Source organism: Mesocricetus auratus, unplaced genomic scaffold (assembly GCF_017639785.1).
Source record: "Mesocricetus auratus isolate SY011 unplaced genomic scaffold, BCM_Maur_2.0 Super-Scaffold_4256, whole genome shotgun sequence".
Classification (NCBI taxonomy): domain Eukaryota; kingdom Metazoa; phylum Chordata; class Mammalia; order Rodentia; family Cricetidae; genus Mesocricetus; species Mesocricetus auratus.
In genome coordinates, this window is record NW_024429182.1 from 100,784,398 (window position 1) to 100,811,845 (window position 27,448).

Below are 27,448 nucleotides of genomic sequence, written 5' to 3' on the forward strand. Positions count from 1 at the left end.
CCGCGATCCCACAATACCACGCCGGCCCGGAGCAGTCGAGAACTGAGTTAGATCGGGGACAGAGAGGCGCTCTGGGCCCCTTCACTTTCCGCCCTCTTCCCGTCCCCTTCCCTCTTTGACTTCTCCCCTCCCACTTCGGGGTTGCCACTGCCTCGTGTGACAGGGGGAATGAAAACAAGGGAAGCGGGGCGGAGAGGCGGGCTGCGAGCCTAGGGGCGGGACTTTCTGAGGGCGCTAGCCAATGGGGAGAAAGACAGGGGCGGGGCTTTAGTTGCCTGCCGGACCGAGGACGGTTCCAGGCCTGATAGCTGAGCGGCAGGGAGCGGTAAAGCTCGGAGCTGACCAGAGGAGCAACGGGGAACAGAAGCGCTGCGTGAGTTTTCTGCGGGACCTGGGAACGGAGACGACCAGGAGAAAGAGGGAGAAGTTGAACAGAGACACCAAGACGCAGAAAAAGAGAATGACGGGTGGGAATGCGACTCTGGGGAGAGGTTAGGAAATGTGGAAAAAGGTACGGTTGTAGCTTGGCGCGGGACCACGGAGAAAAGTCTCTCAGAAAGTTGCCGAGGGCTGTTGCCCTCTGCTGAGTGTTGTGTGACGGAACTTTTCCTGGGGAGACACTACACAGATCTACTCACCGCAGATAGGGCTCCCACAGACAGATCGAAGTACAGACAGCTCCAGAGTTCAACTTGGTGAACAAATGAGTTTTATTTTTACGTGAGTATGGGTGAGGGGTTCTTTACAGGAGCAGAAACGACTCAAAGACAGCAGCATTACCAAGGCCCACCCCAGCACGGGTGACAGCTCACAAAAGCTGGGAAGCTTGGAGCACCCTGCACAGCCTGCAGGCAGCTCAACAGGTTGGAGATTGTCGTTTCCAAGAGACTCTGGTCTGAACCTCTTCAGCTGGTGGTTTCTGCTTCTTCCAGGCAGCTGGCCTGATCTCAGAGTCTTAGCTCAGCTTGTCTGAGAGGCTTTTTTGCTGCTCAGCTTCCTTCTGTCTGAGAGGGGTCTCAGCTTTTATTACTTACTCTGGCAGGGAGGGACCTAATGAATCTGGTCAGTTTCAGGGACTTCCTGAATCCGTTTTGAGTTGTTTTATGTTGCTGTTTAAAGAGCTTCCTTGCGAGTGGAAACCCTTACACAACACTGAAGCACAAGAATCCCAGCAGTCCCAGGGCTCTGCTGGTGGTGGGGAGGGAGTGGGATCACTAGTGGTGACTGCGGAGTGACAGGATCTAAGAAACCAGGCTCTACTGAAGGTCCAAGATGCAAAGACTCTCGGCTCAACTCAGGCTCTGAGGCATTCTAGATGACTTGAGCTAAGACTCTACATGTAGGTCGGGGAGTTGGTGAAATGGCAGGCAGAAAGTTTGCTAGGAAGTGGAATTCTACTCCATTGAGGAATAAGATGTGGCATCCTCCCAGAAAGAATCCCAGAGCAGGGGGAAAAAAAGTCACCGACAATGGAAAATACAAGGTGCTGCTTGGGAAACAGTACACTGTATACTAGGAGTCAGAACTTTGAATTGAGCCAGACCTGAGTCCTATAGCCTTCTGAAGTTACTTAGTTACTTTGAACTTCGGTAAAGTATCTAGACCAAGGATTATTCACAATAAAGTGATTAGTCATTCCCTGCCACATTGTATGTGCTTTGAAATAGTCCTTCTTGTCCTGGCAGGTGGCAGATACTCTCCTTTAATGTCAGCAGACAGGGCACAGAGGCAGGAAGAGCTCTAGTCAGGCCAGATAGGGCTACAATGTGAGACTCTGTTTCAAATAAACAAATCTTTCTTGTTATCAAAAAAAAAAAAAGATGTTCCTATAATTTAGATGGAATCCAGTGATATTTAACCTTTTTTTTTTTTTTTTTTTTTTTGGTTTTTTCGAGACAGGGTTTCTCTATGGCTTTGGAGGCTGTCCTGGAACTCGCTTGGTAGTCCAGGCTGGTCTCGAACTCACAGAGATCCGCCTGCCTCTGCCTCCCGAGTGCTGGGATTAAAGGCGTGCGCCACCAACGCCCGGCTTTAATCTATTACTTTAAGCCAATGTTTTAAGTGTGTATTTAAAACCTATATATCTACTTCCAAAAACTAACACAAAGCAACATATATTCTGAGTCATATAAAATAAAATGTGTGACTAAAGAAAGATTTTTTAATTTATTTATTTTTATTTGCATTTGTTTTTTGCCTGCATGTATGTCTGTGTAAGATGTCAGATCTTGGAGTTACAGACAGTTGTCAACTGCCATGTGAATACTGGGAATTGAACCCAGGTCCTCGGGGAAGAGCAGTCAGTGCTCTTAACTGCTGAGCCATCTCTCCAGCCCCAAGAAAGTTTTTTTTTAATGGGCAGATAATTATTCCAGGAACATGAAAAATGGCTTCACAGTTAAACACTGAATTTTGTTATGCATTTCCAGGTAAAAAGAGGAAAAGCCATAAAGCTGTGCATCATTTTCTTTATCAAAGAAACTCGTTGTTTTTTTTTTTTAAGAGAAAAAGGTTTCTCTGGGAGTAATGATTCTTTTAAAATATTGTTTGTGTGTGCAGACATTTGTGCTACTTGCAGGTCAGAAGACAACTTTGTGGAATCACTTCTCTCCTTCCATCTTTTTTTTCTCTAATTTATTTATTTATTATGTATACAGGATTCTGACTGCATGTGTACCTACATGCCAGAAGAGGGCACCATGTGTTGCTAAGATTTGAACCCAGGTCCTCTGGAAGAACAGCCAGAGCCCTTAACCTCTGAACCAGCTCCTTTCACCTTTTATGTGTGCTCCAGGCATTGAACTCAAGTGGTCAGGCTCACTCGGCAAGCACCTTTACCTACTGACATCATGATGGTCATTTACCTACTGACATCATGATGGTCACGTATATGCCTGTGTGCCTGCCTGAGTTTATCTGCACTGCATTCATGCAGCTGCCCTTGGAGGCAAGAAGGCATGAATCCCTTAAAATTGGAGGAACAGATGTAGGTGCTGGGAACTGGACCCTGGATCATCTACAAGAGCAATAAGTACTAACTGCTGAGCCACCTCTCTAAGTCCTAGAATAATGATTCTTTTTATCTTATCTTTACACAGGGTCCTGTGCATTTCATTCTGGCTCCCAACTTATGTAGCCAAGGATGGCCTTGAACTTCTGATCCTCCTGCCTAAACCTTCCAAGTATTAGTAATACTGGTGTGTACCAACATACCCAGTTTGCTTGTATTTTAAGGCTGTGTGTGTGTGTGTGTCTGTGTGTTTGTGTGTAATTCAGAAGAGGACATTAGATCTCCCTGCCACTAAATATGAGTGCTAAAAACCAAACATGGCTTCTCTGGAAGAAAAGCAAGCACACCGCTGAGCTCCTGTAGTCAGACTTTCCTTTGGACTACCAGCTCACAGATAACAGCACAGAGACTTATTCTTTTTTTTTTTTTGCTACATTTTTTTTAGGAAATTACATATCTGTCCCCCCAGCCCCTCACCCTCCCATCCTCTCATGCTTCCCACCAACCCCCGAACCCACCCACCATCCACTCCAGGGATAGTGAGACCCTCCATGGGGGATGGGGATCATCAAGGTCCATCACATCATTTGAAAGTGGTAAACCAAACTCAAGGGCTTCACTTCTAATAATTTAGAAATAAAGGGACCAGACCCTCACTCAGCTCCTGCTTTAGCAGCCATGACAGGCTACAGAAAAGACACACAGGCCTCTGACACAAAGAAACTCCAGACCCCCACCCCCAGCCACCTAGATGCTTGATTCCTGGGAGCTGTTTGGCCACAAAAGAAACTCCAGGGGAGTCCAAAACCTCCCCTGTAGTCTCCAGGATATAGTTCTGAAAACTATTGGCATCTCTGTGCAACAGGCCACCTGCAAGTAACAAGACAATGTCATAGAAACCACAGAATATTCCCTCTCAGCACTGACCAATGAAAATAATTGGTACACAGGTATTTCATGCCAAAATATGACTTTGAAAAATGCTCTTGATTGTTCCTAAAGGTCAACCAATCAGAAACTAACCCATACCTACTGATGTAATCCTGTAACTTTTGTCTATAAAACCTCACAGTAGACAGGGAACTTCACTTCCTCTGGGGGCTGCTTCAATAACTAGCCAGATGGGGTCCCTGTCATGGGTGGATGAACAAGCATTAAACCTTGCTTTTGCAGTTTAGTGGGTCTGTCTTCCTGGTGGTCTCTGGGGACTTTGCAACTTGGGCACAACAGAAATATCAAACTAAGACGCCTCACACTGCAAAATGTGGGGATGGGGTGGAGAAAGGGAAACCTGGGGACCCAGCTGAAGAAAATCTAACCCAGAGGCCAGTGAGATGGTTCAGTGGTTAAAGACCTGATGACATGAATTTGATCCGTAGAGCCCAATGGTAGAAGAAGAGAACTGACTCTTGCAAGTGGTGCTCTGACCTCCACAAGCATGTTGTAGCACACATGCATCCACATGGGAAATAAAAATGCTGAAAGAAAACCTGACCCAGAATACATCCTTATCAACTTGTTTTAACAACAACAAAAACAAAAATCTAAAATCCTTTGTATAGTCGTTAATTTAAGTCAGAATTATACCTTTTTGAAAAAATTTCTTTGGAAAGAAACTTGAGAGGAAATGGGAAGCTATATTACATGTTATATAAACCTTATCAGGTTTCTGTCTTTTTTTTTTTTTTTTTTTTTGAGACTGTTTCTCTGTGGCTTTGGAAGCTGTGCTGCAACTAGCTCTTAGAGCAGGCTGTCCTCGAACTCACAGAGATCTGCCTGCCTCTGCCTTCCTGAGTACTGGGATTAAAGGCATGCCCCACCACCACCCAGCCAAGTTTCTCTCTTGACTTTCATCTGTTTGTATTTCAGACAGGCTACTCTAACTGACTATATATGTGAGGCTCCTTGAACTCCTCCTGGTCCTCCTTCCCATCTTCCAAATGCTGGGGTTATAGGGGCTAGCCACCATACCATCAGCTTTCAGCTTTTCCTTTTTCTTTGGTTTTTTGAAGCAGAGTTTCTCTGTATAACCTCTCTGGCTGTCCTGTAATTTGCTCTGTAGACCAGCTAACCTTGAACTCACAAATATCCACCTGCCTCTGTCTCCCAATCACTGGGAATAAAGGCGTACAGCATTACCACCCAACAACTTTCAGCTTTTCTAGCACCTGACTCCCATTGTCCAAAAGGTTGTAAAATAATATCCTAAAAAAGAAAAGGCTTAGGTGCGGCATGTGGCACCACCTTTAATTCCAGCACTGGAGGCAGAAGTAGGAGGATCTCTGAGTTCAAGGCCAGGACAGCCAAGGCTACACACACAAAGAAATGCTCCCTCAAAAAATCTAAAAGAGAAAAGGCTTTAATGCTGTAGTTTACTTTCACTGTACTTAATTCAGAGTCTTATCCAAAGAGAACTGATAACTAGGGCTAGAGTTTCTGCTTTTTAATCCAGACTGGAATGAGAGCAAAGTCCTTGGGTATCTGAAAATTGTATCCACCCAAAGATAAGAGGTGCTTTGCCACAAAGTTCACGCTTTCACATAGTCTGTTGTTGAAAAGAATATATACAACACATGCCACAATACTATTGCCATCTCTTGTTTTTTTGTGTGTTATCAGTTTTTAATTTAATACCAGTCGCAGGCTGTTGGCACATACTCAGCCCAGCACTAGAGAGAGAGGCAGGAGGACTTTGAGTTTGAGGCCGAACTGTGAATACAGTTAGCTTCAGAGGAACCTTAGAGGCATGGTAAGCCCCTGTTCCATCTCAAAAAATTGAAAATATGAATGTAAAAAAGTAAGTTTAATTCCACATTGTGAATGTAGATAGCTGAATTATATGTATCTATATCAGATCGGGATGTAAAGATAAAATTGCAGCTATTTATTAACCCTGTAATAAATTTATTGCTAAGCACTAACTTGCACTCACTTGAGTTTGCTTAAATTTTGTATTGTTGTTTATTAAAAATAGCAAAATATCCAACAGAGAGATTTGTAAATATATTCCTGAAGTAAACTACCACAACTACTGAAATATACTTTCAACAACACTGCAATATGGATGAACCTCAAAAATAAATTGAATGAAAGAAAACAAACACAAAATCTAATTCCAATTCAGGCAGAGGTTCACACCACATGCACATGTTTTCATGTGTGTGTACACATGTGGGAGTGCCTACAGAGCTCAGAGGCATCAGATCCCCCCTGGAGCTAAAGTTATAGTTATAAGTCACCTGACTTGTGACTGAAAACCAAACTTGGGTCCTTTGCAAAAGTCATATATACTCTTAACCATTGAGCCAACTCTCCAGCCCAAATGTCAACCACTTCTTTTATTTTGTTTGAGACAGAGCTCACTATCTCTCTGCCCCTAGCTTGCCTGGAACGTACAGAGAGCTACATGCTTCAGCCATGTGCCACCATGCTCAGTAATACTATGCCTGGGGATCACTTTACCAATAGATATATCTCACATCCTTTATATCTTTTTTTTCTATTTTTAAAAGACTTATTTATTATGTATGCAGTGTTCTACTTGCAGTCCCAAAGAGAGCACCAGATCTAATTACAGATGGTTGTGAGCCATCATGTGATTGCTGGGAATTGAACTCCGGTCCTCTGGAAGACCAGCTAGTGTTCTTAACCCACTGAGCCATCTCACCAACGAGCCCTTTATATCTAACTTTAACATTTCTATTAGATGCAATTTGGTATGCTATACGGCAAAGACTGATATTCACTGGTGAGGATCACAAAGTTGCTAACATGCTGCTTACATGTTAGGTGTAGAAGAGTCCTGCCCTGAGTCTCCTAAGCACATCTCTGCTCTCTGCTGTACTGTTTGGCAAGTGCCTCTCAACAAATTGTAGCAATAAGATATTTAATACAGACACAAAAAAGAACCTATCCCAGCATACCACTTCATTTTTATGTTTATGCTGTCTCATTCTTGATTTTTTGTTTGTTTGTTTTTTGAGACAGGGTTTCTCTGTATTGCTTTGGAGCCTGTCCTGGAACTCCCTCTGTAGACTAGGCTGGCCTTGAACTCACAGAGACCTGCCTGCCTCTGCTGGCATTAAAGGTGTGCGCCACCAACACACAGCCATTCTTAAATATTTTAATATACCCCTAGCTGATTGCAGTAGTTTCAAACTGTGACTCATTGGTGTGTTTTTTTCAATCAAAATCAAACTGAAAATTAGAGAATTTTAAAAAGGGACACAGTCAGTCTAAGCGTCTTGAAGTGATACAGTCTGGTGGTCCTGTTAGGTTCATTTTTTTTCTGCTAGTTAAAGGAATTGGAAGGCAGGAAAAGTCTGAAGTGCAACAGGTAGCAAGCAACAGAAATCTAAACACAGACAGAATTAGCAGCTGAAGAAAGACATGTATTATGTATTGAGGGTGAAGAAACACACATACAGCAGGCTCAGAGGAAAAAGACCCCTGTAAAGCAGAGAAAGCTGAAAAACGAATCTCTTTGTGTGTGGGGGGGGGGGGGGACAGGAAAGCCTCCCAAGAGTCTTCCTCCCTAATTTAGACTCTTCTCAGTTTGAAGAAGGCTAGGGAGGCTGATTGTCTCAGAACTGTTGTGGCAGCATTCCTGAGCAGCCCTTGAACTTGTTGAGCTGGCCCATCAGCAGGGGGGCCTGCTGGTGGGAGACAAAAGCTTACAAGGCCTTTGTTTTAAGCTGTCAAGCTTTTGTCTCAAATCAAGAGGTAACTGTAGAGCCAGGCCTTGGTGGCACTTGCCTTTAATCCCAGCACTCGGGAGGCAGGCAGATCGCTGTGAGTTCGAGGCCAGCCTGGTCTACAGAGCGAGTTCCAGGACACCCGCCAAAACAATAGAGAAACCCTGTCTCGAAAAACCAAAAAAATAAAATAATAATTTCATTCCCAACAAGAAACTGAGGGCTGGAGAGATGGCTCAGCGGTTAAGAGCACTGACTGCTCTTCCAGAGGTCCTGAGTTCAATTCCCAGCAACCACATGGTGGCTCACAACCATCTGTAATGAGATCTGGTGCCCTCTCCTGGCGTGCAGACATACATAGAGGCATAAGAGAATAAATTAAAAAATCTTAAAAAAAAAAAAAAAGAAACTGAGATGTTTGAAGAATTAGAGAGTGTGAAATTCCTACAAGAGAACCACATGCTGGGCTATCTCAACACTAGGGAGGCAGAGATAGGCAGATTTCTGTGAGTTCAAGGCCAGTCAGGGCTACCTAGAGAAACCCTGATTCAGAACAACAACAACAAAAATAGCAAATAAAGAGCCTAGAATCCTTCATTACCATTTTATCAAACTTAGTGGAATGAAGAAACCACTACCTCTTTAGTGCAAAGGAAACTGATTTTAGGGGTATCTATTTGCAAAGTGAAAGTATTAAGACAGTGTGGCAAGATGATAGCTGGTGGACCTGAGTTCATAACTCTCTTAGAGCTATTCAACCTTAGAATATTATCTTCCATATCAGAAATTGTAGTATGCCCCTTGCAATATTTTCTGTAATTTGTTCATATTAATATTGTTACTGAAGTACCCAGCCCCCTGCTTTGGCAGCCATGACAGGCTGCATAAAAGACCCAGCAAGATATAAGCCCCTGACTCAGCATCATGTGCTGAGCTCCCGACCTTGCCAACCTTGCCCTTGTCACTAGGAAGCCAGATACCCTCCACATGGCAAGGAACCAATCAGAAGTTAGCTGGTGGCTCTGGGTGTGCTTTACTGATAATAGTAGATTAATGCATGGAGTAGCCGCTGCCCTGGGAGGTCCTCTAAGTACAGCAATCTTTCTACAGCTGAGCTGACCAATTAATTCAGGACAGGTTGCCCAAGCCAGGAGGTCCATCAATCCTGAGACTATTGCTGTGCAACTAGCAGACCCCCAGATACCTCTTTGCTCTATCCCAATATATGACCTGCCCAACTGCTGCTTGGGGTCCCCCCTACTCATCCACTGTGTTGGATAGACAGAGGACCCGAGTTATCTCCAGTTAACTCTTTAATTATAAAGACTCTTTGCGCCGGGCATTGGTGGCGCACGCCTTTAATCCCAGCACTTGGGAGGCAGAGGCAGGAGGATCTCTGTGAGTTCGAGGCCAGCCTGGTCTACCGAGCAAGTTCCAGGACAGTCTCCAAAACAATACAGAGAAACCCTGTCTCAAAAAACCAAAAAAAAAAAAGACTCTTTGCTTTTGCATTGGATATGGTCATCATGGTGGTTTGGGGGGGTTCAGCGTCTGGGCACAACATTACTATTAGTATATATTTTACACATTGGCTTTTGAGCTATGAGGGTGGATTTTTAAACAATAATTTCTAGCCAGAAAGATTGTAAACATCTTGTAATGTTTGATATAAGTGTAAAATGGACCCGGCATTGGTGGCACATGCCTTTAATCCCAGCACTCAGGAGGCAGAGGCAGGCGGATCTTTGTGAGTTCGAGACCAGCCTGGTCTATAAGAGCTAGTTCCAGGACAGCCTCCAAAGCCACAGAGAAACCCTGTCTCGAAAAACAAAACAAAAAAAAGTGTAAAATGGGAGCTGGGGAGATGACTCAATGGTTAAGAGCACTGACTGCTCTTCCAGAGGACCTAGTTTTGATTCCCATCACTCACATGGCAGTTCACAACTAACTAACTCCAGTTCCAGAGGCTCTGACCCCTTTTTCTGTCCTCTGTAGGCACCACGCATATGCGCATATGCATGGTGCATAGAAATGCATGCAGGCAAAAACCCATATACATAAAATTAAATCATAATAATAATATAATAATAATAAGTCTGGTGGTACAAACCTTTAACCTCAGAGCACAGGAGACAGAGGCAGAAGGATCTCTGTGAGTTCTAGACCAGCCTATAAAGCAAGTTTCTGTCCAAGTTCTTTTTTGTTGTTGTTGTTTTTTGGTTTTCCGAGACAGGGTTTCTCTGTGGCTTTGGAGGCTGTCCTGGGACTAGTTCTCATAGACCAGGCTGGTCTCAAACTCACAGAGATCTGCCTGCCTCTGCCTCCCAAGTACTGGGATTAAAGGCGGTGCACCACCACCTGTCCTGTCCAAGTTCTGATTCAGCCATGATTATATAGTGAGACCCAGTCTTCAAAAAAAGGAGAGGTGCAGAGAACCTTGTGGTTTGAATCTAGAAACCAGACTGGGGATGGCAAGGGACTAAAGAAAGGACAGTATTACCAAAGTGATCCATATACATAGCCACGGGAAAGCTGGGGTCAGATGGGTGGTGCTCACTCCAGTGGAGCAGCACTAACTACCTCAATGATTCTAAACTTCACTGTGTTTATTATGCACAGCATGAGGGAAACTAATCTCTGTAGGAAAACAGGAAGAAGGGGAAAGGAAGCTATAGTTGATAGTTTCTGTAAAGTTGATCAATCATCTGTAAACACTTGAAATAGATAAGGAAGCCGAAGCGGGCGTTGGTGGCCCACGCCTTTAATCCCAGCACTCGGGAAGCAGAGGCAGGAGGATCTCTGTGAGTTCGAGGCCAGCCTGGTCTACAGTGCGAGTTCCAGGACAGCCTCTAAAACAATACAGAGAAACCCTGTCTCGAAAAAGCCAAAAAAAGAAAAAAAAAAGAAAAAGAAAAAAAGAAAGAAAGAAAGAAATGGATAAGGAAGAAGACTGCCAATCTCCCATGAGTCTGAGGCCTTGCTCTATATAATGGCTGTGCATTCACTGAGATTATCACTCACTTGGCTTCCTCCTCTCCCTACAGAAAGGATCTAGAGAGGTGGCTCATCAGGAACCAACCTTTCTGGCATTTTAGTTTTATATTCTAGTTTTCCAAAATGAGTAAAAAAGTTGTGTCATTTAAGCCACCTGTGGTATTTTGCATTAGAAACCATAGCGCATCCCTCAAGCTACAAATACAGACACCCTCTGCTCGTACCAGTTTGCTGTTTTCATTGTGTTCCTGCTCAAGTTCTGCTGGGGACAGTTCCTCCAGTGGAGGTGTAGAGCTGACTGTCTGAATTCCATCCTGGGATCCCACAAGGTGACAGGAGAGAAGCCCTTCTAACCTCTACATAAACATGCTGTGCACTTACATGCACCTACTGCAAAAAAGTTACTTTTTTTTTTTTTGGACAGAGTCTCACTATGCTTATCTTCTCTGTTACATATTTTGTGATGACTATTTAGAAATTGAAGTAGCAAAATTGCATTGGTAGTTAAGTGGTATTGACTAAAAGTATGACTTGGTAGTTATCTTTACTGAAGGTAATGTAGTTTTAAGAGAGAGAGGTGGGAAATTGACAAAGAATAGATCATGGACCCAGGCCCCAGCAGAATCCCAAACATGGAGTGAAACATCTCCTCACTTGCTGTAATTTCTCATCACTTATTGTCATTTCTCCTCACTGTGGCCTCCTGACAAGGCTATCTGGGTGGCCTCCTCACGAATTTCAGCAGCTTACCAGCTACACACTAGTATACTAGTATCTCCAGAACCTTCTATATTCCAACTTTGATGATGCACCTGGTGGTGAAGATTTACTCTCAGCTGGGACTAAGGGTTATATCCATATAAAAGTCTACTTAACTGTAGGAAGACACTAACTGGCTGATGGTCAGGGCATCACTGATTATTATGACAAAAAAAACCCATAATTTAAAATAGAAATTTGCCTGTACTGGTATCATGACTGAACATCTTAGGAATGAAGAAGTTATTCAGCTTCAGGGTGGCCAAAAAAATGTCAGTTTCTCTCTTGCAAGGTTGGCCATGTCAAGGAGTAAGCTTATTATTCATGGATTCTAAATTTAATATAAATAGGTGTAGAATATGTTGAATGACTTTCTTTTGGATACCTAGTCTGGCTGCCTTGTGATTTTCTGCAGTTAACAATGCCCATTTTATTTTTACTCATTCAAACTTTTGTTCCCATCTACATGGTTATAGAAAGCACAGGTTATACAGTCTGTAGCACATGTGAAAGCTGCAGTAGGATGGTAAACAAACCACGTCTTCATCTTATATAAAAAGAATGAATAGTGATTGTTAGCTTTATGTTAACTTCAGACTTCATTGTGGTCTAGTGTCCAGTTACCTGATCGAAGACTAGCATGGGTGTTGCTATGAAGTTATTTTGTAAATATAGCTAACATCTACAATTATTTGACTTAATTAAATGAGATTGTCCTTGATCCTCTGAGTGGACTCATACAGTTAGGTGAAACAAAATTAATGTTTTCTGGATGAAGAAATAAGTCTTTGACACTGCTAACCATGCATGCTTCAGACATTAAAACTAGCCAGCATTTTCTGCTTATTTTGGACTTGCCAGCCCCTACTATTGTTTGAGTAATTTCCTTAAAATAACAAACAAAGCACAGTGATGGAGGTACACACTTGTAATCCTAATACTGGAGAAGTAGAGGCAGGAGATCAGAAGCTTAAGGTTGTTCTTGGCTACACAGTAACGTTGAAGCCATCCTGAGCTACCTGAGACCCTGACTTTAAAAAAAGAAATCTTGGGCCAGGCTCCTGAGTACTGGAATTAAAGGCATGTGCCACCACCGTCCGGCTAATCCCGTTTTTTTAAGTTTCATATTTTTGGACAAAAAGCACTAGTCTCAAAGATAATGAAGTGATAGAATATTCTAAATAAAAGATGTTGTGGGAATCTGTAAAAAATTTTTTTTCTGTTTTTCTAGATAGGGTTTCTCTGTGTAGCACTCACTCTGTAGACCAGGCTGGTCTGGAATTCACAGAGATCCACCTGCCTCTGCCTCCCAAGTGCTGGGATTAAAGACATGTGCCACAAACGTCCAGCAAATTTCATATATTTTAATCTGTTACTTTTACTATTTTTTTGGGTTGGAAGGTGCATGTGTGGAGATGAGAGGTCATCTTTCAGGAATTGATTTTTTTCCACCATATAGGCCCTGGAGATAGAACTTGGGTCAGGAGTTTGGTAGTAACACCTTTACTTTTTTTTTTTTTTTTTTTTTTTTGGTTTTACAAGACAGGGTTTCTCTGTATTGTTTTGGAGGCTGTCGGACCAGCCCGGCCTCGAACTCACAGAGATCCTACTGCCTCTGCCTCCCGAGTGCTGGGATTAAAGGCGTGCGCCACTGCAGCCCGGCAGTAACACCTTTATTTACTGAACCATCTCACTGTCCCCTGTTTATTATTCATGTGTGTGTGGGGGGGGTATGTGCCATGGCGCATATCAAGAAATCAGAACAACTTGGGGAGTTAGCTGTTTTATTCATGGATTCCAGATACCAAATTCAGGTCTTCAGGCTTGGGTTGCTGGTGCTCTTTTCTCACCCAATCATCAGAGCTGCTATATTCATCCTTCTCAAAGCCCTCCACGCCCTCAATCACCTTATTGAGATTATATGTCAACTGAATCTTGTCATTATACTTTTTGTTAAATTTGGAATCACATCTGAGAATACTCAGGTACATTAACTTGACTGAGAGTGTTGACACTTTTTGGGTTCTTTTAAATGTCATAATATTTTGTTGGAAACTGGACATTTTAGATCATGAAGTCTTGAAATTTTTAGATGTTCAATCATTTGCTTATTCTAAATGACTTAAGCTGTTTTATGCTGCTATGACAGACTACCTCAGGCTAGGCACTATACACTGAACAGAGATGTATTTCTTACAGTTCTGGGAGCTGTAAAATCTAAGATCAAGAACCAGCTCTAGAAAGAACTTTCTTGCAGCAGCATCCTATGGTGGCAAACCTCATGGTAGAGGAGCAAAGAGAGGGCAAGAAAAGGGGTTTGGGGCTAAAAGATGTCAAACTCTCCTCTTGTAAGGAACTTGCTCCAGTGACAACTTACCCTTGCAATAATAGTACACCAGAATTTGGGTGTGTGATGTTTTTATTTATTTGCAAATGTTTATGATAATGTTTATTTTAATAGTAAGTACAAATGGCAACACATAAGGGTAAAGCTCTTATAGCTATAGTCTTACCAATTCTGTGAAGCCCCACTTCTTACCCAGCAAGAGGATTACTGGTTAGAGAGTGCCTAGCTTGCAGAGTGCCCTGGTCTTGAACCCCAGCACCACTGAATATACTGGATACGGCCATGCAAGCCTTTAATACCAGCACTTACAAGGTAGAGGTAGGAGGATCAGAAAAGGAGGGTCATCCTCTGCTACATAATGCATTTAAGACCAGTTGAGATTCATTGGATCCAGTATCAAAACAAACAAGTCTGGTTTGGTGGCAAATTCCTTTAACCCCACCATTGGGGAGGCAAAGGCAGGTGGACCTCTATATGAGTTCCAGGCCAGCCTGGTCCACATAAGAGTGGTACAGTCAGGGCCACACAGTAGAGAAACCCTGCCTATAAACAAATAAATAAATAGATAAATTAAATAAAACAAATTAAAAACTCAAAACTGCTACAATTAGCTGGGCCAGTGGTGACTCACATCTTTAAACCCAGCAAATGGGAGATAGAGGCAGGTGGATCTCTGTGAGTTCCAGGTCTGCTTGATCTTCAGAGCAAGTTCCAGGACATCAAAGGCTGCACAGAAAAACCATGAAGAAATAAGCCAAGTGTTGATGGCATGCCCCTTTAATCCCAGCACTCAGGGGGCAGAGGCAGGTGGATCTCTGTGAATTCGAGACCAGTCTGGTCTACAGAGCGGGTTCCAGGACAACCTCCAAAGCAATACAGAGAAGCCCTGTCTTGAAAATGCCCCCCCCAAAAAAAAGAAATAAAAAAATCTAGAATTAAATCACACAAATTTGGGAGACATTCAAAGCACAATACTAAAATCTATTATTTATTTATTTTTTATTTTTTTTATTTTTTTGGTTTTTCGAGACAGGGTTCTCTGTGGCTTTGGAGGCTGTCCTGGAACTCGCTTGGTAGTCCAGGCTGGTCTCGAACTCACAAAGATCCGCCTGCCTCTGCCTCGTGAGTGCTGGGATTAAAGGTGTGCGCCACCAACGCCCGGCTAAAAGCTATTATTTCTGATTCCCGATAGTATGTGGCCACTAGAATACCTGTTCAGTCCTTTATTTTGATTCATATTGTTTTTATTTTAAAGGCTGTTTTTTGTTTGTTTGTTTTTTGTTGTTTTGTTTTCAATCCAGGGTTTCTCTATATAGCCCTGGCTCTCCTGAGACTCTCTTTGTAGACCATACTTTGAACTCAGAGATCTACCTGCCCTTGCTTCTGCCTCTGCCTCCCATTGGGATTAAAGCCATGCCCGGCCTCTGCCCCGCTTTTTTTGTGTGTGTGACTTTTCAAGACAGGGTTTTTCTGTGTAACCCTGGCTGTCCTGGAACTCACTCTGCAGACCAGGCTGGCCTTGAACTCAGAGATCTGCCTGTAAAAGCTGGTTTTCTAGGGATTTCCTTTATGTCTATGTAGTTTAGTATTCAGCCACAAATGTATTCAATATTCATACACCTTGAGCCAGCAAGAGTTTTGTGCACTACTTATGGATCCATGTGTGCACTGAAGGACTAATTACAAGTCCCACTTGTTTTTATTGGTTTTTATATCTGCCTACCATCTTATGCCTTGGGCTTCCCTTTGTTCATGTGTGTAGGCATTATCAACTTGTAAAGTTCCCATGAATTAAGCTACCCAGGCCTTGGAACATAGGCTTGTGGCTTCTGTTCTACTTGGGATATGAGGAGAGTCTGTGACTGTGTCATCTTTGAGAATTTCATCTTTTGTGTGTGTTTATGTACATATTAGTGTGTGCTACTGTACACATCAGGGAGTGTGTGGGCATGTATTCATGTGAGCATTGAGGTCACCAATTGCTTTCCACCTTATGTTTTTAAGAAAGGGTCTCTCTGGCCGGGCATTGGTGGCACACGCCTTTAATCCCAGCACTCAGGAGGCAGAGGCAGGCGGATCTCTGTGAGTTCGAGGCCAGGCTGGACCGACAGCCTCCAAAACAGAGAAACCCTGTCTCGTAGAAAAGAAAAAAAAAAAGAAAGGGTCTCTCACTGAATCTAGAGCTTGAAGACTGAACTAGATTGGCTAGCCAGCAAACCCCAGGGATCCTCCCGCCTCTGCCTTCCCACTATGGGAATTATAGGTGTTATATGTATGAGGATTCTATCTGCATGTATGCCTTTGTGCCAAAAAAGGACATCAGATCCCACTAGAGATGGTTGTGAGCCACCATGTGGGTGCTGGGAATTGAACTCAGAACCTCTGGAAGAACTGCCAGTACTCTTAACCGATGAGCCATCTCTCCAGCCCCATGTTTGTTTGTTTGTTTGTTCGCTTTTTTTGTTTTGTTTTGTTTTGTTTTTCGAGACAGGGTTTCTCTGTATTGTTTTGGAGGCTGTCCTGGAACTCGCTCTGTAGACCAGGCTGGACTTAAACTCACAGAGATCCTCCTGCCTCTGCCTCCCAAGGGCTGGCATTGTTTGGTTTTTGAGATAGGGTTTCTCTGTGTAACAGTGTTGGCTGTCCCAGAATTCACTGTAGATGAGGCTTGCCTTCAACTCACAAAGATCCACCTACCTTTCCCTCCTGAGTACTGGGATTAAAGGCATGTACCACCACACCTGAGTTCATTTTTTTTTTTTTTTTGGTTTTTGGAGACAGGGTTTCTCTGTGGCTTTGGAGGCTGTCCTGGAACTAGCTCTTATAGACCAGGCTGGTCTCGAACTCAACAAAGATCCGCCTGTCTCTGCCTCCCGAGTGCTGGGATTAAAGGTGTGCGCCACCAACGCCCGGCTGGCATCATTGTATTTTTTTAAATTTACACGTATGTGTGCCTACATGTATGCCACCTGTATGGAGGTCCTTCTGGAGGCTGATGAGAATGAATCCTCAGAACTGGAGTTACCAGCAGTTATAAACTGTTCAGCTTGGTTGCTGTTATGCCCAGTTCTCAGAGTTCCCCCAAAACCACAAGGAGAAAGAATCCCATATATAAAAATAAAGAGTCTTTATTCAAATTTGAACTTGGGCCCTTTGTGGTATCCAACGAGTTGACACAATCAGAGAGCCTCTAGCTCAGTTGGGGTTCAGTTTTTATCATAGCAGAGGTTGGGGTGAGGGATTTCTAAAGTTCAGGACCCCTGATTGGCTGGCATTTGTCTAGGGGTGTCTTGGTGAAAGGGGACGGGTCTGTGCTGGGCTAAGGGACATCTGGTGATCCTATCTATCTACAGTGGTTGGAATGCTAGGTATTTTCCCCTTGGATGGTCCGTTCCTGGGTGGTGCCTGGGTGTCTCAGTTTGTGGTCTTTCCTGGAACCAGGTATTGCCTTCATGGCTGGGCCCTACAGGTCCTAAAAACTAAATTAAGTCATATGAAAGAGCACCAAGTGTTCCTAAGTGCAGAGTTGTATCTCCAGCTTGCCAGCTTGGGTTTTTCTTTTATGTTTGTTTACTTGGTGTTGTGTGTGTGTGTGTGTGTGTGTGTGTGTGTGAGTGATTGTGTGAGAGTCAGTTTTCTTCTCCTACCATGTGGGCTCCAAGGATTGAACTGAAGTTGTTGGGCTTAATGCCAGATATTCATCTTGCTGACCAAATTATTATTGTAGGATTTTTTTGGCTGTATTGTTTATATTGAGATAAGATAAACTACCTCCTCACATCAAACTTTTTGTTTGCTTGTTTTGTTTTTGTTTTAGTTTTTGGTTTTTTCAGACAGGGTTTCTCTATGTAGACTCAGCTGTCCAGGAACTCACAGACAAGGCTGTAGGCCAGACTGGCCTAGAAATCACAGAGATCTGCCTGCTTCTGCTTCCTGAGGGCTGGGATTAAAGGCATGCGTCACCACTGCCCCAGTAAATCTCCACTTTCAGACTTTGTCTTGAGGATTACCTCTGGAGTTTGAGCAATCATTGTCGTCTCTGCTCTCTGTGTTTTCAGGATTCCAGATTCCAAGAATAATGTCTATGTCTTAGAGAAGTGCTCAGTAGAGGCCTGCATTCACAGTGGGGTACAGACCTTGTTAAAAGAAGGGTACCTCGGGCTGGAGAGATGGCTCAGAGGTTAAGAGCACTGACTGCTCTTACAGGGGTCCTGAGTTCAATTCCCAGCAACCATATGGTGGCTCACAACCATCTACAATTCAATCTGGTGCCCTCTTCTGGCATGTAGGCAGAACATTGTATATGTGATAAATAAATAAATCTTAAAAAAAAAAAAAAAAGAAGGGTCCCTCCTATGTAGAGACCTGGGGCATCAGTCTCTGAATTTTGAAGTGGTCTCAACTTTCCTTAGTGACTGACTTAGTATCTTTTTCTTTTAACTTCAGATTCCAGCTCAGTTACTCATGGCTTCCCCTACAATTGCTTCCCTTTCTTGGGGACAAATGAAAGTGCAAGGCTCTACCTTAACCTATAAAGATTGCAAAGTATGGCCAGGAGGCAGTCGGGCTTGGGATTGGAGAGAAACAGGAACTGAGGTAAGACTCTAGTGATTCGATTAGTTGACACTACAGGAGGCTGGCCAAGTAACTTCCAACTCCTAAACAACCAAGTTCTCCCTCTTCTCTGCCAAGTATTAAACTTACCCTTTTTAGGTGCATAATGTAAGGCTGAAAAAATGGCTCAGCAAGGCTGGGCGTTGGTGGCACACACCTTTAATCCCAGTACTTGGGAGGCAGAGGCAGCTGGATCTCTGTGAGTTCAAGACCAGCCTGGTCTACATGACCTAGTTCCAGGAAAGTCTCCAAAGTCACAGAGAAACCCTGTCTGGAAAAAACAAAACACACACACACACACAAAACCCAAAACAGCAACAACAAAAAGAGAACTGGCTACTCTTTCAGAGGACCTGGATTCTGTCCCCAAAACTCACATGGCAGCTCACAACCATCTGTAAGTTCAGTTTCAGGGTGTCTAACACTGACTTCTGGCCTCCTCCAGCATCAGGGAATCACATGGTGTACAGACATGTATGTAGGCAAAACACCTAAACACACAAAATAAACTACACAATGTAATATAATGGACTCAAAATTCCATTCATATTCATAAGCTTGTACAGTTGCTATTATAGTGATCCCAAGATCTATTTATTAGCCCCTAAAAGAACCCCCACAACCATGAGCAGCAATGCTACTTTCTCCATCCCACATCTCCAGCTTCTGGCAATGACTAATTTTTGTTGTTGTTGTTGTTGGGAATTCAGTCCTTAAAGGGCAGAATTCTTGGCCACATGAGCTCCTGGCTTGGTTGAGAGGAAAGAGACCTAGACACACACCTTGAGTTGAGGGGTGGGCATTGGAGTTCCAGATCCTTCCCAACATGTGGTTTGTCCTCAAAACAAAGCTGTATGTGGGCCTCGTCAACCCTGCATCACAGGCGCAGGATTTAGACCTGGTGTGGTTTAGTTCTGAATCTTATGCACTACCCCACAGGACCTCTCATTCCTGAGAGTACTGGTCATGGGCTCACATGTAACAGAAGACCATTTTCAACCTCCCCATATTAGTGAGACCATGGGAAGGTTGTTGAAAGTGAAACTCGGGCCTCCTCTGGTCCAAGGCTGGAATGAGGGGGGCTAAAATCATTGTGGAGAAATGTCAGAAGTTTCACCATACCGAGGCAGAAAAGCAGCCAGTGCCCGTGTAAGAGATCTGTCAAGATCTGTTCATTCAGGTGAGGGACAATGAGAACATCTCAGAGCGTATCTGCAGGGGATAGATTCCAGCAATCTTTAACCTGCCCTCTGACAGTATCTACAGGCGATACATTCCAGCATTCTTTAACCTGCCCTCACAGAGTCTACTTTTACCTCAGTGCAGCCCAGCTAATGACATTCCGACTGTCCATTCACAAGCCTGTAATTTTGGCAGAAGGGAATGATTCAGGTTTAATTTAGGCATGTTTCCTTTTCAGTTTGATCATAACATTTCTGAGGCACAAAGGATGAAACCTTCTTGTCTGGCTGCCCTAAGGGGTAGCAGTCAAGACACTGTTGTACAATTAATAGCTTTCTCCCAAGAAAAAAGCTGAGCTTTACAACCATCGGTTGTGCGATAAAAGCCTCTTAATGAAGAGCAGAACCATTCTCAATGAGAGCCTCGGTTGCCTTGAGGACCTGGAAGCACACAGGAGCTGAGGGCAGGTTGGAGATGCCTTGATAACATTGTGATGCTCCAATTCCAGGTTTCCAGGAGAAGCTGAGCGTAATTACTGCCAGGGCCTGGATCTGCAGGCCCTGCTGTTATCTTTTATTGCTCAGTAGACACTGTGAGCCTGCAGGATAGCAGCAGTAGCAGCAGCACAGCTGAATTCGTCACATGTGTTCCACTGATCAAGCAACTCTGATCGGCTTCAGCTAGCTCTAGCCTGAATCTCCAGAGGATTACAGTTGCACTCCTTACAACCTTTCACTGCATTTCAAGCAGTCAGCGGGCTTGTTGCATGATACTTACTACTAAGAGTTTGGAGGTCGTGGCTCTATTCAAAACAGTTGCTATTCTTGTTAAATGAAGTAGCTGCCCGATAATTCGCATAAATGCTTTTATTTAAGGGAGGTGAAGTTCTCCAACCCTGACCTGTAATTCTAGTAAATGTTCACTGTGGTCACAGCTCCAGGAAAAAAAAAACATGTAAATTCTTTAAATTTTGTGTATTAAGCTCAGGGTGGATCTAGGACAGATCAGAGTATGGGACTAAGAAGAGTATCTGATCCAACCCTTTTATAGTCTTTAATAAGTAGCTGAATCATGTGAGTATGTCCCTTTTCCAATTTTGCCTTTTAACTTTTTAAAATAAATGTAAAACATCACAATCTGGGCCTGAAAAGATGTCTCAGGAGTTAACAAGGAGCACTTGTTTCTCATTAGAGGACCCAGTTTTATGTCCTAGCACTTACGTGGTGGCTCATTGTTGTAACTCCATTTCTAGGGGATCTGCTATTCCTTCCTGACGTCCACAGACAGTAGACATGCACATGGTACATAGATATTCATGAAGGAGAAGCACTTACACATAAAACCCATAACCATGTTTAAGTCACAAATACTTTTTTAATTTAATTTTTATTTTATTTTGTGTGCATAGGTGTTTTGCCTGCATCTATATCTGTGCAACACTTGCATGCAGTGTCCACAAAGATCAGAAGAAGGGCCGGGCGTTGGTGGCGCACGTTTTTAATCCCAGCACTCGGGAGGCAGAGGCAGGAGGATCTCTGTGAGTTCGAGGCCAGCCTGGTCTACAAAGCGAGTTCCAGGACAGCCTCCAAAACAATACAGAGAAACCCTGTCTCGAAAAACCAAAAAAAAAAAAAAAAAAGATCAGAAGAAGGCATTGGATCCCCTGGGACTGGAGTTGTGAGCCACCATGTTGGTGCTGGAAAAGAAACAAGTGTTCTTTGTTGTTGTTCGGGTTTTGTTTGTTTGTTTGTTTGTTTTTTTGAGACAGGGCCTCACTATGTAGCTCTGACTGTCCTGGAACTCTGTAGACCATGTTGTCCTCAAATTCACAGAGATCAAACTGCCTCTGCCTCCCCAGTGCTGGGATTAAAGGTGTGTGCCACCATGCCCACTATAACCCATACTCTTCACCGCTGGGTCATCTCTTCAGCCCACAAATTTAAGTATTTTTTAAGAAAACAATCTAGTCCTCTAAATTTCTTCTGTTCCAGGACAGTCAGGGCACTGCAGAGAAACCCTTGTCTCAAAACAAAACAAAAACAAACAAACAAACAACAACAAAAAAAAACCCACACAATCTAATCCTCTAACTTCTTCTGATCTTTGTAGGAAACAGAGAAACTGGAGCAGAGATACTCCTCAGAGACTCTTAGCTCTGTAGTCTGTTCTCTTCCACTATAATACAATGATTAAAATCGGGAACTAACAAATACCATTATCTGATACACAGGCCTCATTTAAGTTTAACTGTCTGAGAGTATTGACATATGTATCATTAAATTGTTCTGTTTTTCTTGGTGAGTAATAGTCCATCTGCTGACTTGTAACAAATCAGTTTACTCATCAGTTAATTAATGATCATTTATTGTTGTTTTCAACTGTAGACTACCATGAATAAAATTTACTGTGAACACTCACATAATTTTTTGTGTGATGCCAAGTACAGTGACTCCTTTAATCCCAGAACTCAGGAGTCAGAGGCAGGAGGATCTCTGTGAGTTCAAGACCAGCCTGGTCTACATAGTGAGTTCTAAGAGAGCCAGAGCTATATAGTGAAACCCTGCCTACATTCGAGAAGAGGGCACCAGATCCCATTATAGATGGTTGTGAGCCATCATGTGGTTTCTGGGAATTGAACTTGGGACCTCTGGAAGAGCAGTCAGTGCTCTTAACCTCTGAGCCATTTCTCTAGCCCACGGGTTTTCGATTTTAATGAAGTACTTTTAAATATTTTATTCTGTCTCCTCTCTAGCCTTTTAGCTCTCCAGTGAAGGGAGAGGAGAGAGATAGAAAGGAAGATTTTCTGTGGAAAAAAATAGGATTTATATAGACAAGTTGCTGGGCTTAGCCCAACTGTCATTCATTATGTTTCATTCTTTCAAGCTTCAAGAGGTTGCTCCTTGGTATCGGAGCCCAATAAAGAACATTCATTATAGCCGGGCGTTGGTGGCACACGCCTTTAATCCCAGCACTCGGGAGGCAGAGGCAGGCAGATCTCTGTGAGTTCGAGGCCAGCCTGGTCTACAAAGCGAGTTCCAGGACAGCCTCCAAAACAATACAGAGAAACCCTGTCTCAAAAAACCAAAAAAAAAAAAAGAACATTCATTATAAGCAGAAGTAGTGTGTGTCTGAGTTCAAATCCCAGCTCTACCACTTGCCAGCTGTGTATATCTTAGCCAAATTGTGTGTGTTTTTCTGAGCTTCAGTTTCCTTACCTGTAATGTGAGAATGGAGACTTTTGTGCTTACCTTTTTCTTTTATCGTTTCTTTTAATTAATTAATTAATTAATAATATTATTATTATTTTGCTTCTCGAGACAGGGTTTCTCTGTATTGCTTTGGAGCCTGTCCTGGAACTTGCTCTGTAGACCAGGCTGGCCTCAAACTCACAGAGATCCGCCTGCCTCTGCCTCCGGAGTGCTGGGATTAAAGGCATTCGCCACCACTGCCCGGCTAAACCCCAGGATTCTTAATTGTTTCCTAAATCTAAACCTTTGTTTGTTTGTTTGTTTTGAGACAGGATTTCTCTGTGTAACAGTTCTGATTGTCTTAGAACTCACTATATAGACCAGGCTGGCATTAAACTCACAGAGATCCACCTGCCTCTGCCTCCAAAGTGCTGGGATTAAAGGCATGCACCATTATTGCCTGACAAAATAAAAAAAATAAAAATAATTGTGTTGTGATGAAAGATGGTACCTCCTGCTCTCTTCTTCACACAGCATTCCCCTGGGGTGCAACCTGCAGATGTGAAGGAAGTCGCTGAGAAGGGTGTGCAGACTCTGGTGATCGGTAGAGGAATGAGTGAGGCTTTGAAGGTAGGTTCTTGGCCCTTAGCTTTCATAGGTATCTCCTTCACTGGAGTTCAGCTCTACATATCATGTCCTCTCATTTTGCTGAGCAGGAAGTGGCCTAGGGTGAGTAAGACTGCGCACACTACTTCACTTAGTCAGAATAGGGCTTTCCAAGTTTGTGCCCAACCCTGATATTGTGTTTCAACTATTTCTCACAAAATACCTCAATTCCAGAATTTCTCATGTTCTATAGTTATCCAGCTAGTCATGCGTGTGGTCAACAATAGGGATGCATTCTGAGTAGTGCAGTGTCTGTCTTTATCACTGTGTGAACATCATATTGTGTGTTCACAGAGCAGCAGCAGTGTCAGTAGATGATGTATGCTTATAGAACTTTTAAATATGGGGTCTATTTTTTGCTGAGAAAGCCATTAAGAGGCACATATTTGGTCCTTGATCCTTTGGGTCTCTTGCCCCTACATCCTGACTGCTAAGATTATAAGTATGCACTATCATACAGTTTATGCCATGCTGGGGATTAACTCAGGGCTTCATGAATGCTACGCAAGTACCATACGAGCTGAGCTCCATCTCCAGTTCTGTGCCATTTTTAGTTTAATTTAGTTTTTGACAGGTTCTTCCTCTATCCCTGACTGGCCTGGAACTTGCAGTGACTCTCCTATTTACCGTCCAAGTGCTGGAAGTAGAAGTGTGAACCACTGAGCCCAGCTTGCTACTTTACTTGCAGAGAACTAAGCAGCACTTAAGAACAGTGCAGGGGCCGGGCATTGGTGGCGCATGCCTTTAATCCCAGCACTCGGGAGGCAGAGGCAGGTGGATCTCTGTGAGTTCGAGGCCAGCCTGGTCTACAAAGCGAGTTCCAGGACAGTCTCCAAAACAATACAGAGAAACCCTGTCTCGAAAAACCAAAAAAAAAAAAAAAAAAAAAAAAAAAAAGAACAGTGCAGGGGACCCACATGCTTACAACTAGAACAAACACTGCAGGGGACCCACAGTGACTCACTATAACTCCAGTTCCAGGGATCTGATACCCTCTTCTGGTCTACAAAGGCTCTAGGCATGAATGTGGTGCATAGACATCCATGCCGCAAAACACCCATACACACAAAATTAGATGATTTGTGACAGAAAGATGTGTTCTTTATTTTTATGTTCCACCTGCATGAACATCTTTGCACTACGTATGTGTCTTGTGTCTGTGGAAGCCAAAGGAGGGCAGATCTCCAGGACTAGAGTTACTGACAGTTTGTGAGATACCATGTGGGTGTTAGGACTCAAACCTGGGTCCTCTGCAAAAAGCAAGTCCTCTTAACCGATGAACCATCTCTCCAGCCCCCTCTAGCCTGCTTTTTAATTGATGGTGATAACAAAACCTCATTCACCTTATTTATCCCAGTGTCCTCAGTGCCTGAAACAGTGTCTGACCTGTAGAAAAATACAAAATATTCATAAATGCAGTTATAGAGATGGTATCCCATTTGTTTGTCTGTTTTTTGAGTCAACGTCTTACTGTATAGCCCTGGCTGTCCTGGAACTCACTCACTATGTATAGTAGACTGGTCTCACACTCAGAGATTGTTTTTCCTACATGTATGTCTGTGCACCAGTTGCATTTAGTGTCCATGACAAAACACCATACACATAAAAAATTAAAATAAATCTAAAAAATTATTTTAAAAAAGTTAAAAACACCTCAAACTAGATAACTTCAGATAATAAATGCTGTAAGCAAACAGTGCCTTGGGGAGGCTGCTTATGAGTGGTCTATTCTCCATACCAACCTCCACTGTGCACTCCAAGAAGACATTTGAGTTGCAGAGTGACACCCTCATATAAACTCTATGGGAGAGGAAATGGGAGGGCTCATGCTTAAAAGTTAGTGGAATGTCTTTTGGTTTGGCGAATAGGAAGTTCGACTTTAAACTTAAGTTGCACTGACTAAACTTCAAAATTTTACACCGCATAGGATATGCACCATGTTAGACATGCTCTGAACCTTAACTCGGTTCTCACAGCTAACCTTGTGAGTGTGATGTGACTATCCCTGATCCATAAGCACAGAAAGAAGTGCTGAGATTGATTCCTTACTCAGAATTACACTGCTAGAATAGCTTCAATCTGGGGCCGAGTCAGAAATGCTGCCCTGCCCCTTTCCTTTTCACCAGAGCTAAAGCATGGCTGGGAGACATTTGGGAACTTGACAGTGGTCTGGTTTTCTCACCCTGTTACTGGGGAATGAACTCAGGGTCTCATGCATGCACATACACTCTGAACCACGGCGGTACAACCCCAGCTTCTCAGGAGCTCTCTGGAACTCACTGGGGCTCCCTGCCAAATTTTGGAGTGGTGACACACTGGGTGATTGAGAAGTGACAGGTGTTCTGTCTAATTCTGTACACTTGCCTTGTGGCAGGAAAAGCAGTTTCTGGGGCCCCTTTCTCCCTTCTTACCCATCTCTTTCCCCTCTTTCCAGGTGCCTCCATCCACTGTGGAGTACCTCCAGAAACAAGGCATCAATGTGCGGGTTCTCCAGACAGAGCAGGCAGTGAAGGAGTATAATGCCTTGGTTGCCCAAGGAGTAAGAGTAGGAGGCGTCTTCCATTCTACCTGCTGATGGAGCCCACAGAGGAGAATAAATCACTAAGCAACAGTGCCTTGACTATCTCTCTTACCATTCTCCACATTAGCCTCTACTGTGCATTTAGAGCATGGGTTTATGTTTTTGGGATAGATTGACAGAAGACAAATGCAGAATCCCTGCCCTTCAGGTTGCTTAGATCAGAACTATTTACTGAATAGTAGTGTAGTATGTGTTTGTTAGGTTCAATGTATGAGAAATTTCATACAAAAACAGAAGTTGAAAAAGTTGAGAGCATTAAAGATCTCACACCACAGTTGATACTTTGGAACCTTTATCCATTTTTTTTTTTTTGAGACAGGGTTTCTCTGTATTGTTTTGGAGGCTGTCCTGAAACTGACTCTGTAGACCAGGCTGGCCTCGAACTCACAGAGATCCTCCTGCCTCTGCTTCCCGAGTGCTGGGATTAAAGGCATGCGCCACCATGCCCAACCCAACTATCTTTTAAAGCACTTTATATGCCATACACTGCTGTAGGCTCCAGAGAAACAGCAACAATGACTTGTATCCATGACGCTTCTACATATAAATATAAATATGAATATAAAATCAGTTTTGAAAAAGTAGATGAGAGATAGAGGCTATTTCAGATCTATGCTCAAGGAAGAGCTTTGTGCAGATGACATGATCAAAATGTTGAGAGAGTAAAGGCACACTTGAGTGACAGTGGAAATATATCCATGTCTAGGTTCTAGGTAGGTTCTAAACTATTGCATTGATTGACTTTGGGCCTTGAGCCAGACAGCTCTCAGATCCACTAAATTTTGGGGATGGAGTAGTTGTCTGTTTTAGGGTTTTTATTGCTGTGATAAAATGCCATATCCTGCCAGGCAGTGATGGCACATGCCTTTAATCCCAGCACTTGGGAGGCAGAGGCAGGCAGATCTCTGTGAGTTGGAAGCCAGCCTGGTTTATAAAGTGAGTTCCAGGACAGCTAGGACTGTTACCCAGAGAAACCCTGTCTCAAAAAATACGAACAAATAAAACACCATGACCAAAAAGAAACTTGAAGCAGAAAGGATTTATTTTACCTTACAGCTTGTAGTCCATCATCCAGGGAAATCAGGGTAGGAACTCAAGGAAGGAACCTGGAGGTAGGTACTGATGTAGAGGCCATGGAGGGGTGCTTCTAACTAGCTTGCTTATCATGGCTTGGTTAGCCTGCTTGTTACACCATCCAGGACCATTTGCCCAGGGATGGCACCACCTACAGTGAGCTGGGCCCTCCTACAATAATCAAGAAAATGTCCCACAGACTCACTTATAGGCCAATCCCATGAGGCATTTTCTCCATTAAAATTCCTTCTTCCTGATGGACATCATGAGCACTGGGGAGGCAGAGGCAGGCAGATCTCTTGAATTTAAGGTCAACCTAGTCTACAGAGTAGGTTCCAG

At 43.3% G+C, this 27,448-nt stretch overlaps 1 protein-coding gene across 3 annotated transcripts; it reads left to right on the plus strand.

Annotated features, from left to right (window-relative positions):
- Nucleotides 1-214: 214 nt before the first annotated feature.
- Nucleotides 215-26,065, plus strand: Aamdc (adipogenesis associated Mth938 domain containing). Of its 3 annotated transcripts, none has more exons than XM_005073946.4 (4): nucleotides 215-373; nucleotides 18,251-18,400; nucleotides 23,323-23,418; nucleotides 25,889-26,065. In XM_005073946.4, the coding sequence occupies exons 2-4, from the start codon at nucleotides 18,269-18,271 to the stop codon at nucleotides 26,027-26,029; spliced, it is 369 nt and encodes a 122-aa protein (XP_005074003.1). In that variant the 5' UTR covers nucleotides 215-373; nucleotides 18,251-18,268; the 3' UTR covers nucleotides 26,030-26,065. The 3 variants fall into 3 exon arrangements, with proteins under 3 accessions (XP_005074003.1, XP_040584216.1, XP_040584219.1); XM_040728282.1 differs by having other exon boundaries at nucleotides 290-467; XM_040728285.1 differs by lacking the exon at nucleotides 215-373 and adding an exon at nucleotides 521-720.
- The last annotated feature ends 1,383 nt before the right edge of the window (nucleotides 26,066-27,448 follow it).

Excerpts from the sequence above, each read along its gene's own strand:
- Aamdc (XM_005073946.4), top strand. The coding sequence starts at position 18,269 with ATGGCTTCCCCTACAATTGCTTCCCTTTCTTGGGGACAAATGAAAGTG. Across the intron at positions 18,401-23,322 it reads GGAGAGAAACAGGAACTGAG|CATTCCCCTGGGGTGCAACC; the intron begins GTAAGACTCTAG and ends TTCTTCACACAG. Across the intron at positions 23,419-25,888 it reads GAATGAGTGAGGCTTTGAAG|GTGCCTCCATCCACTGTGGA; the intron begins GTAGGTTCTTGG and ends CCCTCTTTCCAG.